The sequence below is a fragment of the Antedon bifida genome, chromosome 1 (assembly GCF_963402885.1).
Source record: "Antedon bifida chromosome 1, ecAntBifi1.1, whole genome shotgun sequence".
Taxonomy (NCBI): domain Eukaryota; kingdom Metazoa; phylum Echinodermata; class Crinoidea; order Comatulida; family Antedonidae; genus Antedon; species Antedon bifida.
This window is the reverse complement of record NC_136226.1, coordinates 11,186,939-11,204,940: the sequence shown is the minus strand read 5'-3', so window position 1 is coordinate 11,204,940 and position 18,002 is coordinate 11,186,939. Positions and strand designations below refer to the sequence as shown.

At 33.0% G+C, this 18,002-nt stretch overlaps 1 protein-coding gene and 1 long non-coding RNA gene across 2 annotated transcripts in view; both read right to left on the bottom strand.

Moving 5' to 3' along the window:
* LOC144842179 (uncharacterized) overlaps window positions 1-4,046 on the bottom strand; it is a 42,764-nt gene extending 38,718 nt beyond the window's left edge. Inside the window, exon 1 of the long non-coding RNA XR_013612093.1 lies at window positions 3,978-4,046. This is a non-coding gene — a long non-coding RNA (uncharacterized LOC144842179). The remainder of the gene's footprint in view (window positions 1-3,977) is intronic.
* Window positions 1-17,429, bottom strand: part of LOC144841972 (serine hydroxymethyltransferase, mitochondrial-like) — a 67,721-nt gene extending 50,292 nt beyond the window's left edge. Inside the window, exons 1-12 of the mRNA XM_078698297.1 lie at window positions 17,212-17,429; window positions 15,984-16,142; window positions 15,550-15,629; window positions 15,104-15,304; window positions 14,889-14,970; window positions 14,155-14,277; window positions 13,505-13,644; window positions 12,770-12,935; window positions 12,431-12,530; window positions 11,865-12,020; window positions 11,394-11,501; window positions 10,715-10,883 (exon numbers count right to left, since the gene is read on the bottom strand). Coding sequence (XP_078554423.1) covers window positions 10,753-10,883; window positions 11,394-11,501; window positions 11,865-12,020; window positions 12,431-12,530; window positions 12,770-12,935; window positions 13,505-13,644; window positions 14,155-14,277; window positions 14,889-14,970; window positions 15,104-15,304; window positions 15,550-15,629; window positions 15,984-16,142; window positions 17,212-17,244 — 1,479 coding nt within the window. The 5' untranslated portion in view covers window positions 17,245-17,429 and the 3' untranslated portion in view covers window positions 10,715-10,752. The remainder of the gene's footprint in view (window positions 1-10,714; window positions 10,884-11,393; window positions 11,502-11,864; window positions 12,021-12,430; window positions 12,531-12,769; window positions 12,936-13,504; window positions 13,645-14,154; window positions 14,278-14,888; window positions 14,971-15,103; window positions 15,305-15,549; window positions 15,630-15,983; window positions 16,143-17,211) is intronic.
* Window positions 17,430-18,002: the final 573 nt, after the last annotated feature.

Here is an 18,002-nt window from a genome sequence, read left to right as displayed (position 1 = left end):
GTAAACAGGGTTACATCAGGTGGTTAAAATCAGTATCGAAAGTACGAACCAACTTTATATACCATCGAGTAAACATTCTAGAAATAACGTGCGATTTACCGAATTTTGCCCTTACGTAAATTTATATATAGATTATGATACCGAGATGTTTGCAATATCGAACGCGTATTACAACATTATTATCTATATTAACAGATCTATTTTTTTCTTTGGTAGTTGCCAATCGGTTTGTCGATCCGATCAACATACACTCAGACTTTAATCTTTTTTAGCCAATCGTGGATTTGTATAAGCTCTTCATTTATACTTTAGAATATTTTATTTTCATTTTTTAAAGCACAATGGATTATAGTATCGTCAATATACATTTATTTTGCAATTTTGTACAACCTTCAATAGGTCATTTATATACAAGAGGAAAGCAAGTGGACCCACGATTGACCACTGAGACACTTGGATGTGTGTATAGTCATACAATGTATTATTCACATTTGTGAATTGTTTTCGCTCAGTCAGATAGCTCTCGAACCATTTAAATACATATATTCTTAGACCATAAAGTCTCAATTTGCTTAATAGTATGTTATGGTTTACCGCAGCAAAGGCCTGTTTAAAATCGGGTTGTGACCAGCATACCCTGTCTACTGCACTATACCAGTCGTCCGTCACGTTTGTAAGTGTAGCAGATGTTGAGTATGATGGTCGAAAACCTGATTTATTTATACATAATAGATTATTGTTATTAAAAAAGGCATAAACTTGATTTAAAAAACGACTCGTTCAATTATTTTTGAAAGTATATGTAGGACGGATATGGGACGATAGTTATTATGGTTAGTTTTGTTACCATTCTTAAAAATTGACGTCACCTTTGCTATTTTCCACGTATTTGGGAATTTACTCTTGTGAAAGAGTTTATTATGCTTGTAATAATTGGGAATATGATCGAGGCAGACATTTTTAAAATGCACGTTGGTAAATTATTATGATTATTGTTTTTTTGAAATATTATTTAATATAAGTATTTAAATACAAATTCACATATGATGTGCTCGAATTCAAAATTATTTTCGGTGAAAATATCGATTTCATCATAATTTATAACATTTATCGGCTCAAGCATTTTGTGATGCAAGATGTGGACCTATATTTGAGAATCATTTGTTAATTTCATTTGCGATGTCCTTAGCTTTATAGAGGACATCGCCATTATTATTACAAATTACTGTTTTTTTACATCGATTTTATTTTCTGTTATACTTTCTTGAATTAAATTTGCTTGTGCTAAATCAGGCCATTTCTTGTCTTAAATGTGCGTTCTATTAAGGTTAATTATAATAACAAGAGAAAAAGAATGCACTACCTAAGTAGCTCGCGTCGAAGGTTCTCTCGTCAGACGTTTCTAGGCCTAGCTTAGTTGGGCTCTTAGATTAGTAGGCCTAGCTGGAACATCAAGATCACAACAAGATCTAGAAAAGTCAGATATCTGAGTTTTCTAAATCTAGAAAAGTCAGATATCTGAGTTTTCTAGATCTAGAAAACTGAGATCTGAGTTTTCTAGATCTGAGTTTTCTAGACACCCTTTGCCGTCACATCATGAATATTCATATGAGGATTCAGATTCTATAGTTTCTGTCTTAACCTAATAGGAAAAAAAATATTGAAATGTCCAAATATAAACCCTCTTGATTTAGTTGCTCAAATCTAGCGCCCTCCATGTTCAGGGAACATTTAAGTTGTTAGTCTCTTTTTCGGACTCTGTAATTATAATGATCATATTTAGTTAACATTTCTAGCATGGTTCATACATAATATAGTTCGACTATTTGAAGCCATAAGTGCTGGTAACTGTCATTTCTTGCTTGTTGATTAGAATAGCCATGCCTCTTTCGTCTCCCGAGGCGTGTATTTGGATTTCTGTTTGTAGAACCTTGGGCATGTTGCCTGGATGATTTCTCTGTATATTGAAATTGGAGGTATCAAGTCATGTACTGAAATCACCAATATCATCCATTTTGTTGGTCGTGAAGGAATTGCTGATATATAAAGCTTCGATGTTGGTGACAATTGTGATTATTTTTTCCATTGATTCCTGGATTCTTTTACCTCCTTACCATTTGAGACATCGTGTGTTCCAACTTTTATAATTATATTTGCATACTAATTTAAGTTCGCGGACTTCTGTAGTTCATGTTATATCTTCGATAACCGCACATCGTTTCACTATGATATCAGTGTCCTTAAACCATTAGTTATCCATATCCCTGGGCATAACGTCCCCTATTATAAGGTTTTTGTGGATTGGATTAGGGCTCTCTAGGCTAGTGATAATAATATCTAAGGAGGTGTTTAATCGGCCGTACGTTCAAGATCAACCTCAAGTTATTGCTGATCTTTTCGTTTAAGCTTGTCATTTGTTGCTTCTTCTCTAGACTTGCTTGCCGTTTCTTAATATGATCATTTTCAGTGCAATTTTGTTTCCATTTGTCTGTAAAACTCAACTTTTTTAGCTTATATCCATTTTGCAATTTTGACATGCCCATTTCGAATTTGGTAGCTTCTTTGGGTTAACACATATCAGGTAATATGCGGGTTTTTTGCTAGTATTTTGCTAGTATTCCATTTTGTTTACAGGTTTCCTTACTACAACTTCTCTATAGTGTACTAGACTGCTCATCCGATGTTTGTTGGTCGTTTGGCTTAGATTTGTCGTTTGGTTCGTCCGGCATATTCAACAAAAAGTTTGTAGGCCCTTCAGACGCGTCGTCTATTTTTGCCTCAATTGTGGAGGTGAGACTTTTGTCAAAGATAGGACCAGGTGTACCATGTGCTTCGTAATCAGTTAAATACGCATAACATCCCACAGTGGGGGATGAATACAGTTATAGTACTATGACTTTGAAATGTTATTTCCCTGTTCAAATTAAAATAGATCTGGAATAGTTATTTCCAAACTGTTAGAACTGAGTTCCACGTGGTGGGCAAAAAATCAAATCGCCCATGCACTAACCAATTTTATAGTACAAAATAACCATGTAAAATAATTTATAACACGAACTCCTAATTATTCAGTTAAAAAGGACATTCACTCTCATACACGATATGTTGATACACAATGGGCCTATAATATTTAATCTATGTTATTAATTATCGCTATTTATATTTAATGTCCCGTTGATTTTTGTTTGGTCTTTTGTCTTTGTGTCTTCTTACTATACATCGACATTGAATAAATTCATTCTGAATACGGTATGTTATCATTTTTATTTTGTGCATAAACGTAAATAATGCAAGCATAAAAAAAAGAGAGTTACTAAAGACAATACAACTAATTTGTAAAAGTCTATACTCTAAGTGTAGCTGATGAGTTGTTTGTTTCCATTTAAACAAATATATATTTTAATGATGAATTGTATAATTTATATTTATTGATCTACATCTGTAAGTCAAATAAGAAACATATAAAAAAGAAATATAAAAAGAAATATATGTATATTATATATTATTTAATTCATTTTCAGAATTTCACCCGGGTGGTTCAAAATTAATGTTTGGCGCCTGTGGTGATATATACTGTAAATGCAAAATTCTAAGTTTCCTACTAATAATTAAACATTTCATTTCTAATACTATGATTAAACGTATCAGTACCACGTTGTTTAATCCACTTGAATCCACACATTCTGTAAATCCTTTGTAGTTTATTGAATGTTCATTCAAATCCAGTTTAAATACTTCATACTATTATACTATAGTATGACGACCTCTTTCTATTCGTCCAATAGCACCAACATAAGCCACAGCAATCATAAAGCAGATTGATTTGTACACATGCGCAAAGGGTCGTAATGTATTGTTGTGTACTAATGAATGAACACAAATGGGACAAGGTGAATAAACTGGAATCTAACTACTATTACACGTGATTAGTTTTAATTACTTAAAAAATAAAATGTGTATAACAACAATTTACTTACTAACGACATCTAAGGATTCAATTATCACGGAATATAATTTATATATGATTCTATTACGTATCGTTGCCAACTGCGTCCGCACTATTTAGATAATTCATCTATCTTTTAAGCCACCAGTCAGCCTACCAAAATGCTAATTACAAATTAGCATAACACAGCAAGTGATATGTTTATGTCTTCCTTATATTGCCACTCATTTTGTTTCGATCATAATGACGTGAGAGGTTGAACTGTTGATGCTAGGAATTTGTTCAGTAACAATTATAAATTAGATTTAAACTCGTCATTTTGACGAGTTAATTATCCGTACAATAAACGCCACGTGCACGCACGTTAAAACATTCGCACAGAAAATATTGTCATTATGTATATTACATAGACCTACTGTATACATACTACATACAGTGTAGCATAGGTGAAATTACGGGACCCACATATGTTCTAATTTTTTGGTATGATGACGTTATCAAAATCAAACATGAAATGACAATTTCGGAAGATAATGATTTGAGCAAAAAAATATAAGGTTTGAAAAAATTGGACACGGAGTATCGAGATGGGCGCTCTTTTAAATGTGATGACTATGACGAAAAAGATGAGAATCTGTCTTCTTTACTATAATTGGTCGTATGATGACGTCACACCATCCGATAGGCATTACATGAATTCATATCTACAATTCAACAGCTTCCATAATACCTTTTAATTTGAAAGAGCTATAGGAGATGAAAATATACTGTAATGATGAAATAATTAAGTGACCCAGGTATTAAATTTTGTTGACATTATGACGTCATCAAAATTGAAACATTTGTAACTCAGGCGAAATATAATTCATTATTCATTATATCAAAAAAATATTAAAACCTATAGCGGGAAATAGGGTAACTGATAAGCGAGATACGCTCTAATATTATGATGAGCTATGACGATCAGAGTCAACAACCTATTTTTTTTTATTCGGCTGGCCATATGATGACGTCACAACATCCAACAGGTAAAACTTTTACATGAATTCATATCTACAACTTATCCTTGTGCAAAATCAGTTTAACAAATTGGGGTAACCTTTAATCCTCCTCCTTGAGGATCTATAATAGATTCAAATAGGCCTGATTTTGACAATATTTAAAAAAAAACTAAAACGCGCATAAAATATCTAATTCAACGTGTTCGTATGGCATGATTTAAAGTTGAAATGGTCTCAATCTGTTTTAATTACTAGCAAAGGCTGGAAAATATAATTCATGAGAAAAAAATCTTGTTTTTCATACTTCTCCGTTTGCTCTTGAAATGTTCTGATTCCACGTTTTAGAGATACGCAACATGTCATGAATCGGGTAGAAATTTGATTAGACATTCATTTTGCGCCATTTAAAATTGTACATACGCGTGCACGCGTAACTTTTTGTGAAACATGCCATTTTTATTCCACGGAAAGTTAGCCCTTGATATGAATTAAACTTTTACCAAGTGTCAATAAAAAATGACTTTTCGTTTTTAATCTATAATCAATAATCATGGAAATTCAGGAAATCGCGCGTTAGTCAAGTTGCGCAACTCTGACGTCATTGAAAATAGGAGGTGCACAACGATGCACTTAGGATAAGTTGTACAGTAGGCATACGTTACTCAAATTGTGAAAACCATCGCGAAAACCATCACTAAAAGAAGTGAGCTTTTTGGAAGAGTACCCATTATACTACCGGTATTAGTATACTCATCGTGTATTTTATTTATTAGAAGCATAATTTAATTGTGAAGACATTTATATATAATGATGTACACATTTTGAGCAAGAAAAATAACAACACTATCATCATCATATATAATATCCGAAAAAGAGAATACAATGTTCAATACGAGTCGGTATGATGCTCTCATTGATTTGTTCCTGCATGGAAATGTGGAATAGATTGTGCCTATTCATGTTGTGATCGTCTTTGGTGTTATCGGCAGCATTTACAGTCAATAATACATATATATTTTTGCGGAACAACGGGTAACATTAAATACAGTTGCTACCCCTGTGTACTTCTGGTACATTAAGAGAAAAGTGCTGTGTGGGTGTGTAAGTACATTTAATAGTAATCAAATAATTATACTTATTTATGGAACAAGCTCTCGACGGTTAATTTTAAAAATAATCGTACATTCATTATAGTTTTAAATATAAGGTAATGAAATCTGTGGTCTCTGCATATAATGGTACCTAAATATCCTAAAATACCATTTTGCATTATGCTATAAATTATAAATCTTCTACTAAATAAAGTCACTTTCTCTGATGTGTTAATTGTTATTGCATTATTTCTAACACCTGGTTTTTGATTTAAATTTATAAGTTTGATTATGTAGTTAATAATATATACTTACTGTAACACCTTTCTGATCCCAGACTAATTATAATATTCATAAGTACACATCGTGAAATGACGCAAACAAAATTCAACAACAAATACAAAATTAAAATGTTAAAATAATAATATTAAAATAATGTTTAATTAAAATATACATTTACAACAGAACAAATGAAGAGTGGCATTAGTTTTTAAATTGTTTACATTTAGATTAATTGGTTGCCGAGTTAAAGGTAATCACTGCTAATGATAAACCGAGGCTTCGAATAAATACATTAGGAAAGATTACATGCAACTGGGATGGGATGTTGAGGTTATTAGAGAAAAGTGCAGATTGTTTGCGAATAGTGAAAAGAACTCATACTATCGTTCAAGCCGTCGCTTGTCATTGGCTAAGACTTACTTTCGCATGTGACGTAGAATTCATGAATTCAAAGAAAAGGGTATATGATTGTGTACCTGTACCTAAATCGTTTATCATATGTTATAAGTGGTATTCGTTTGAATCAAACGTCAGTAATCTTCACGTCCGCTTTTTAGTAACAAATATTTTGCCAGAAGAACTTGAGCCTTTTTCGTGGTGTAAATATTTTTGAATCTCGGTTACCTACCGCTAAAGAAGTGTTTATAATTTCAATAGTAATTCTTCTTAGTATCGGAATTGTATACGTCGTCGCTGACATATTTGCCTTTGTTATTTTAAAGCAGAAAGACAATTTTAGATAATAACAATGTCAATTTCAGACGACAATACAGCACATGGTGAACCGGTGTTTGATAACGGGACTTCAACGTTTAACACGAGTAAATATGATGGTTTTATATATATGTTCCTGCAGAGAGATTTTGAGGAGATGGTGCTTAGGTATGTGATTAATGTTGTCGTCGCTATCGGTATTATCGGCAACATAATGACATTTATCGTTATAGTAAGTAAACTGCGCAAATCAGTGTACGTGTATCTAGCCAATTTGGCAATAGCTGATATGTTATTCCTAATTGTGTCGCCCGTTGAATTAAGGAAAAGTGAAGAATCTATAATTCTTGTACATAATGCTACTGATGAAGAATGGAGTTGGTTGTGTGGACTGGTATGTTATGGCTCTTGGATTGCAGGGCATGTAGCTATGTTAACGATTTTCTGGCTTTCTGTTGAACGTTATATGGCAGTTTGTAGACCTTATTTGTTTCAAAGAAGTGGATTTGGTACTCTTTCAAGATCTGTAAAAGTATGTGCAGTTATATGGATTTTCAGTTTGTTGGTAAATATACTAATATCTGTACATAGGTACGGAGCAACCGTCAATTTTCCTTGGCCTGATATGTATAAAGACGTCTCAAATAGTACAAACATATGTATTATTAAGGAAAGCTACGAAAACCGATTTGCAATGTTGTGGACGCTGCAATTTGCAGTCACTATACTACTGATTGTGAATATTTTAGTTTTATATTCGCTTATGCTATATTCTTTACGAACATCCAGCGATAGTGTACCAACTTCAGGCAAGACCGACCCACGTTCAAGATCTGAGCGTAAAATATTCTGTACAGCATTTGTAACAGTCACGGTTTTTGTGTTATGTATGACACCGTTTTACGTATTTGCAACATTATACTTGTTTAATGAGTTTAATATTCATGAAACAGATGTATTTTGGTTGTCAACCATTTGTCATTTTGCAACTTATATAAACTCATCTGTAAATCCTTTGATATATAATGTAGTGAATGAAAGTTTTCGAAAAGCATTCGTTGACCTCTGTTTCGGAAAATGTCGTAGAAAATGAAATGTATTTCACGATTTTTTAACCTGGAAATCATTTTATCTTATAATTATAGGGGTATTGCTGATTTTTATTTAGTCGACTTGGACTATTTATACATTCATTTTTAAATATGTTATAAAATGCTTAGAATGAAAGTTTCAGACAATCATTACTTTTTCTTCTGTTCATTTTGCTAAGCAGTTCAATTCAGATTCACCGTCAGTCATGATTCCACTGATCATACAATGGATGTGAACCTAAACTTATTAAATAACATGATCAGCTTAACTACCTTAACGTGATCTAGTGGAACACACTAGAGAAACATGATTAACTTGATCATTATTAGGCCTATTAAATAACGTGATCATCTTAACCACCTTAACGTGATCTAGTGGAACACACTAACATGATGAACTTAGTTTAACGTGAATAATTAATGTATTTGACGATTTCTCTTCATCGTGCTAAACTTATCATGGTAATATATCATGGTAATTAAATCACGATATTGTATATGAACGTGTCCGATGAGCAACAACATACGCCAACTTTAATTTAGGCTGTTGTTCGATCAACCTGCTTTGCATGCGCCCTCTGCGTCCAAAACTTGAGCGCTTCCTTTTTCGAATGGTTTGGCCTCGTGAAAATATAACCCTCCACCTTTCACTTCGTGAACGTATTTGTAGGCATACCACACAAATCATAAACATTCATTATTTGTATAATATTTGTTCAGTAACGTTATTTTATTGGTACGATTATTTTGTTTGTGTGAAAAAATAAATGACTTTTTTTAAACCACTAAGACTTGTCTGGACTCTCTAAATTGTAACTATGTAAAATGTTAATTTTAACAACATTAATTTGTATTCAAGTGAACATTGTATGTGGTAATGTCTGCTAATGTATAAAACATCAGTGCACTTAACGATGTTCTTTTATGCTTAACAATACCTTTCTACATAATTACATTTCGATTTCTACCTGACTTTTAGTATTGTATACTATTATTAGTGCATTATTTTTTTTCATAATTACTTAATTTTTATTGATTTAAAATATTCCAAAGCAAACCAAAAAAATATATTGCATAAAAATATAAAGATTTATATTTTATGAACGTACATGTAGTAACCATACTGAACAAGTTGACAATGGTCGCGCCCACTTTTTAATAGGAAAATTTTCAGAATACTTCATGTAAATGTTGATTATGTTGACAAAGTTACGAAATCTTCTGATTCCACATTTTATAGATATAATACGCGAGACACAAAAATGACAGAATAAAGAATCACAGAAAAAAAGATGATTTCATACAATAAAAAGGAGTTATCCGTCAAATGCGGATTAACTAGCTTTCTTGATTATGCATAAACAAAGGCAATCTAACAACAGGACGCTGAGCTCACCTTGCCAAGATAGAAACTCGTAACAGTCTTTTGACCTTAATGATTGACTGTGACCATCCAATTTTAGGCTATGTTATGGTGTTTATTATGATATTTTTAGGTACTTTTAAAAGTCCGAAATATTTATAGGTAGGGCGCCGCATACGCCGGGGTGTCGATAAATTAATTAATCTAAGCTCGGATCGGACAGCCGGTAAAATAAAAATGTTATCAAATACATGTTTAATGCTATTTAGATATTGAATTGTTCGTTTTAAAAAACTGCCGAATAGACAGTTCGGGTCAACGGCTAATGAACCATTTGATCTACCGAATGAGCATCATCTTGTTGTCAGATTGCCTTGCATAGATAGTGACTTGGTACAGCTGTTTCAACTAGTGTTAAGATATTAGAAAAAGTCAAGCGCCCTCAGTGTTAGCAGACGCGGCTCCCCCCGAGTCGCGCGAACATATAATTTTTGTTTACAAACCATTATTTCGCGAACGCCAAATTAGATTTCGCTATCGTGAGTTTTTATGTAGTAAAAACATTTTATACAAAACCAAACGAATAAAAAAAGTGTATATTCAATTAAAAAATATATGATTTTCCATTATTTAACACGGTGCAATCTCCGTTCCATGAATCGAAACGTGTGAAAGTGTGGATGTAGCTTAAAAAATATAAAAAATACTAAAAAACTACTGTATAATCTTTTATTATTTCAAAACTGTCACACAAAATATCGCTATTGCTAAGTTGATGGAATATTAAATTATAAATACCAGTATCTTAATAAAAATAATAATAACAAAATCATAATAGTACCATATCTTAGTATGGTATAAACACATCTGATGGTGTACATTATATATTTTTTCATGGTAGAAGTTTTGAGAAACATCTTTGCAGAAAAGGACAGAAAGTTTACTAATGGACCATTGAGAAATGAAACAGTAATGCAAAAGTATAAAAAAGTCTTTTTGACATGCTGAATATTGTTTAATGCAATTATTTCAATTTATATAAGCATTACTTCTCAAAAATTATATTTAATAATTTTGTTTGGTCACGGCAAAAATGGAATTTCTGTACAATTGTGGATAATAATATCAATACACTGTAAATACTAATATAAACTCTACACATTATTGGTAAATAATTATTAAATTCCCACAAACTTCTTTAAACAATAAGGTGAGATCAGTTTAACCTGCTAAAATAAAACGCGTTTATAGAATCAGTCTTTCATTAATGATCATCAAATCCGGGCATTGGAAATGTACTGGCATATTCTTCTACTTCTTTTCGCAGCTCCGATATTCTTGATTTTATTTTTTCATCAGTCTGGACAAATTTGATGAATTCAGCAAGAGTTTTTCCTAAAAGAAGAATATTGAATCAGATATTAAAAAGAATAAGTACCATTTTCTCATTCATTGTACAGGTATATGACGATCATTTTTTTAATCAAATTCATTCATTTAAATAGTAAGTGGACTTTAAGCTCTGTCTACACTATCAAACTAGACAAAAAAAGTTTGATGTGGCCAAATATGGTAGTGATATGACATCATCGTGTTTATATATGAGCACATCACATTGTTTTGTCACATAAAGTTTGATAGTGTAGACAGAGCTTTACAAATACAAAAATGATCATTATCATAATAACATTGCCTCGAATAGAGGGAAATGGAAACTGCCAAGACATGTCAGGAATTATTAACATTAACAACATACTGTAAACATTAAGCTGTGTATGCGCATAGGGAAATTATTGCACCAAACTGATTTCGAACCCAACTCGATTGTAGACATCTGTTCACCATTTCTCGCTATTGTGTGTGCAATTTCAAATTAGAAATCTACTAATTTTATTAAAAGCCTACCTGCTTGTGCCTTTGCATCAACGGTTATTTGACAACCACGATCAAGAAATTTGGCAACTTCTCGGAAATCGTTGTCTTTGAAATTCCTTGAAGTAAGCGCTGGTGCTCCTAAAAAACAATATTTTGTAAATTTTAGAATGTTAAATGTTTACTGTTTTAAAAATGTGTATAACCTACAAGTTTCAGTTCACAATGTTACGTACAACCTTATCATGGACTGAGGAGAATAGGAATATATTATATTTATTTACTTATTTTTTTTTTATACTTGGTGACCTCTTCACTATAAGACTGTTCTCCCAAAGGTTGCAGTATAAAACTCACAAAACCAATACACACACACACAAACCACCTCCTCCGCCCCCACCCCCACTCCAGCCACCACTAGGTGACATCTTAATGTAGTCAACCCTTAAATGCCAGATTAAACTAGTAAATTAGTAGCCATCAAAAAGGTTTCAGTAAACTTACCAAGCCTTAGCCCACCAGGTACCAGAGCACTCTTATCACCTGGACAGGTATTCTTGTTGACAGTGATTGAAGCAAGCTCTAAGACCTTTTCAGCTCTAGCACCATCGACTCCTTTAGGTCGTAGATCCAACAGCGCAAGATGGTTTTCAGTACCACCTAAAAATGTAATGATCACAGGTTAGACAGGTTCTGGAACTACAAGGTAGGGCCTACAGTCTGTATAGAGACTGGAGGACTACTGTAAATGGGACTGTATATTTATTCCTCCTCAGCCAAGAGGAATTTGTTTTAAGCTCTCTTCCAGAACTTATCATGAGCAGCACAAGAAGAGATGATCTCCTACTCGTTTCAAATAGTATATTAAGTTCCTCTTTTATCGTTCACATGCACATTGTATTGAACCAATGGATTTACCTACTAACCGAAGGACAATGCTGTAAAGCATCTTGCCTAAGGATACAAGCAATATGGCACAGACAGGTCTCAACTTATGTATGCCTTTTACATGCTAGTACGATTCCCTTACATTTACCCCATATCAATTCCATTTATTGTTTATTTTTTACCTGATACAAGAGTATAGCCTAATGCTATAAGTTCCTCAGCCATGGCATTTGCATTCTTTAAGACTTGCTTCTGATAGTCAACAAACTTTTCACTGGAGGCCTATACAAAAGAAATGAAAAAAATGTATATAAAAAGTGAAGAGAAAAAGCAAAAGGTTTTGTATAAACACGTTTGTATTCTAATATAAAATACATCAAAATGTCATCTTCAGAATTAACATCTAGTCATTGCTTGATGAAGACTTGTTGGAAACAAGTCGAAATGTCGCACACATACGTATTCATGAATGGTTTGATGTAAAGAATTATATACAGATAGGTCATATAAAAAAACCTTACCTGTTTTAATGCAACAGCGACGCCAGCAATGTTGGGGTTATGTGGACCACCTTGTAATGAGGGGAACACAGCAAAGTTGATCTTATCCTCAAAATCATACTTTAATTCTTTTCCTGTTTTCTTGCTAATTCCTTTAACACCTCTACGGTAGAAGATCATACCAGCCCTGTTTCATAAATAATAATTGCTTACGTTAGCGCTTTTCAAACTGGTTCACAAGAGATTCATATGCAGTGGACACATGACAACTTTGTCTGCCCTAAAGGTCACAATAAGGGCTGAGGAGGACCAGTATACCTTCCCACCTCCTTTGAAAGATGTACTGGGTTCTTAAATTACACACAATATAGATGTGTTGTACACTGGACCACCAGTTTCTAAGTCCTTATACGACCAGAACTCTACTAGTTGAGACATTGTGGCCAACATTGTGGCTATGGTTGCGCCTTCTGACCACTTACTTACTTCACTCAAACATGTTAAATTTACAAAAATGAATATAATATATAAATAATTTCATGTAGTTTGAATACATACAATTCAATCTATTTTCTTTGGTATTGCTTCTCTGTGGAATTCACTTCCTTTATTAATATTAAGTCATGATAATCTGCTGAGCAGCTGTAACCTTGGAATGAAATGCCATATGGACTATGTAACACATAGCCCCATTACTCCATGATTAAACCATAACCACAGACAGACAGCTTTTCTAAACAGACTGACCACACCTACCTAGTGCCTCGTAAACTCTTGTGTGTTGTAGTCGTCACAACATCAGAATGTTCAAATGGAGTCGGAAGAACTTTAGCAGCTACTAACCCACTGATATGAGCCATGTCTGATAGTAATATTGCTTTTTGGTCATCACAGATCTGATAGACAACAATAATAGCAACAACAGTAGTTTAGTACAGTGCATTAATAGTATATTACAATTACAATACTTATGGCCTACTTCTCCCATATGGCATATGATTAAGTGTACATTATAGTATTATGTATAGTATCTAATACAGTAGCTCATTGACTAAATATGGCTAAGTACAATTATTAATATATGTCATACTTTTACGTTTATTTTCACATTTGGAACGCCATTCTGGATTCAAGATGGAAGATAATTTTGAAATGTATTTTAAACTTTCCCAGTACACTGTACAATTCCAGTCATTTTGATACCCCTGTGTATGGATGTGTACAATGGCAACAAACAAATACCTTCTCTTTTATTATATAGATAATGCATGTTCCTTTGGAAATGAGAGATGCTATTAAATACAGTACCTCTATTATTTTATTTAGCTAAAGTAGTACAGTACAGTAACAGGTGTAGTTACCATTTTGACAGTTATCTTCTCTTCTAAAATGGCATTTGTACTTACTTTCCTAAATCTAGCATAATCTAGTAACCTTGGATACGCACTGTATCCAGCAATGATAAGCTTTGGACGGAAAAGATTGGCAGTTTCTGCTAGTTTGTCATAGTCAATTAATCCAGTGGTTTCCTGTGAAGAAAGAGATAAGACAAACAATATCATTTCTGGCACCTTAGCTTCAAGGGGATTGAAGGTGGGTTAGCTAACCAATATCAAAGTGCTGGACTCGAATTCATAGCTCTATCAAAATACAGTATCCATATTTTTCAAAACAATGCCACTACCAAAACCTCATATACATAGTTTAAAAAGCAGAGGTATGGCATTATGTTAAATTACTTTAACTGATTGGATCTTACTAGCAGGCTGTTGAGGTTGAGGTTGAAGGAAAACAACAACATATGTTTAAAACCATCAATATTAATATACCCAAAGCTATTCTTATTTATGCTAAAATTTATTGTGATGATTTTGTACTATGCTTATTAATAATTATATCTTCAATTTAATGCTGCTCCAAGCAATGTCTAGTCATGCAAATATAACCAACAGCATTTGAATTACTTTGCATGGATTATTGGATCACATGCATGTTATTGTTAGTCACATATTAGAACATAACATAACCATGTTATAACAGTGACCCTTAAGGAAACTAGTATTTTGAATTATGGTAATTTTAAATCCATTCATGCATCAATATTTTTCTTCCTCTTATTTTTGTCTTTATATTTACTTACATCAAGTCTATATGGCATGGATTCAAAGTAAATAGATGTGGCAGATATTCGTTTTGTATCCGTCATAAACCCATGGGTTAGACTAAAAAGAAGAAAATAAACATTATTATTTTTTGATGACCTTTTAATGCATTTTTGTATGTATTCTAAGAAACGTATATTTTAAGAATGAGTTGTTCAATGGTAAAATTGAATTTAAAATATAAAAAACTTACTGTCCCCCATGGGGCAAGTCTAACCCCATTATTCTTTCATGAGGCTTTAATAGACCAGTATAGACTGCAAAGTTGGCAGGGGATCCAGAATATGGCTGCACGTTCACTCCCCATTTCTCAGGGTCCAAATCAAATGCATCCAATGCTCTCTGTTGACATAGTAATTCTATCTTGTCAATGACATACGTACCTCCATAGTATCTAAATAAAACATTGAATCATGTGTGAGGCAAATGGAAAGCTCTGTCTACACTATCAAACTTTTAAAAAACAAAAAAATGTGATGTGCCCATATATGGACATGATGATGTCATATCACTACCATATTTGGGCATATCACTACGATATTTTGGCACATCACACTTTTTTTGTTAAACTAGTTTGATAGTGTAGACAGAGCTTAAGTCTCTGGAAATAATATTCAGGCAGAATGACATGAAACTAACCTTTGACCTGGATAACCTTCTGAATATTTATTGGTTAGACATGATCCCATTGCTTCAATTGCTGCCCGACTGCAAAAGTTCTAGAATTGAAGCATGACATAATGTAATTAGAATCATTAACATGAAAACAACTACAACCAACTGACCCATATTTTTATTTTTTATGATAGTCAAATATTTAAGATTTTCAATAAACAGTACAACCATACGATACAAACTGTATGGTCTGGTTGTACTTTATTTCACAAATATGTAAATTACCATATTCAATGTATTCTGTACCACCACTAAATTATTATCTTTTCTAATCAATTTAAATGTTTTTGTTTAGAAATTCCTTTTTAACTATCAAGTTTACAATTTTAAAACAAAATATAAAACTGCACTTTCCATCATTTCTTTTGAATAAAATGAATGATATAAATGAATAATACCTCAGACGCAATAAGCTCCAGCCCACGGACTTGCCTCTTCTTTTCCTCTTTTATTAATGCAGCAATTTCTGGATCATCTTCTGTAAGTGGTTCTTGTAAAGTCCAAGCATCAGATGAAGAACTACGAAGAGCTGAATTAAAAATACCTCGGCAAGAAGACTACATAACAATGGAAAATAAATAATACATAAGTGAAAAATGTCTTTATTGGGTAATTAATAATAATTAATAATGATATTTAATATTTATATATCAATCAATAATTTTTTTTATATTAAAGACCCCTTCCCTGCAATTTTGGACGTTTTTTGGAAAATAATACATATATATCACTTTAAAAACATTAAACCATGTCATTCCTTGTCTTAAATGTACGTTTTATGGTAAATTATGATAAAAAGTGAGAAACAATGCACTACCTAAGTAGCTCGCGGCGATCGACCTCTCGTGGACGGTCTTAGGCCTAGCCTAGCTAGGCTTAGTTTTGTAGGCCTAGCTGGTAAACATCGGTAACGTACGAACATCGTACGCTAGCTTTATACCTAGCCTGACGTTGTATAGTTGCTGCATTAATTGTCTTTCTATTTTTGCCAGACTCCGTTGATACAAATTGGGGAAAACCCGGTATTTTCGCTGAAAAGTTAGGAGTCTTCCATTTGTTTTGGCCTCACGATCGATCGAAAAGTGGGCGAATTACAGGTGAAAAACAAAAATATCAATCCGCGCGCAATGCATTTTGGGATTTATAGCGGGCCGCTATAATTATTAGAATCGACTTATTTTTCACATTTTTAACCGTTTAAAGACGAATAAAGTTATCGCAATAGGACCATATAGTATTATTTTTACATTAAATATAGTTTGTGATCTTAAATTAGATCTAAAAAACGTAGGGAAGGGGGCTTTAATATTACTGCATACAGTACATGCAAGCATCTATGATAGGCCTAGACTCATATTTTTGGAAAGTTGTGAAATCATATCATTTCCAGATGTGGACATTTATATATAAATATAAGCCTACAGAGATATGGCTTTTAAACCAGTATGACTAGTAGTTGGCCTAGTTACACACATTCAGATACAGAAACATGTGGTCTGACTGACAGTGACAGCCTTCTTTTTGCTCCCACATTCCACCATCCATGATGATGGGGAGGTCTCCTGGGATTTCAATAATAACATACAAATATCAATAACTATAAATTAAAACAGACATAAAACCTACCGTGCGTAGTAATCGTAATGAAGGGAAAGACATGGTGTCTTAAAAATTGTGATTCAATTGTTATCTAAAAAAATATTTTAGCTAGGCTCGAGCGAGAGAGTCAATCAATCAACGCGATCAATCAATCCAGGGTCCCAAACTGCATCCTCCTCTAGGTCTGCTGGGTGGATTGGTATGGTGGTGTGTGCTGGCTTTTCCCAAGCTGTGCGTCGTGGCGATCAACTGGCTCCTCCTATATCAAGAATGCACAGCGCTCTCTATAGTAATAATACAATGATGGAGTTATGACGTGAGAATTTCTAAACTCAATCAATCAATCGATTCGATAGATTGATCGAAATGAAGTACTGTAATCAATATGGTGACAAATAATATTTGTAACTAATATTTTATATGACAGGTTACCGATAGAGTTACTAATTGGCTATGAACAAATTGATATTCAATAAAACAAATCACAAAATTGTCTTGTTTTTTAAATTTTTATTTCAACTAAATGTTGGTGGGCATTTGAAATCGAGTTCTGAGTGCATCGATGACCACATTTATAACAATGACATTATATTCAAGTTTGTTTTAATCTACAGAACAGATCTAGAAGAGAAGAAACATATAACAGCACTCTACAGTATAATACCTTACTACTAGCAAAGAATATAATTATAGAAAACGAAATAGTTGTATAACTAGTAGAAGAACCCCTCCTTTGGGAAAACTCTATTCAGGGGACATAATGAAATGAATGAGGGGTATGCATGGTTTAACACTACAGCAAACCCATATTCAGGGGA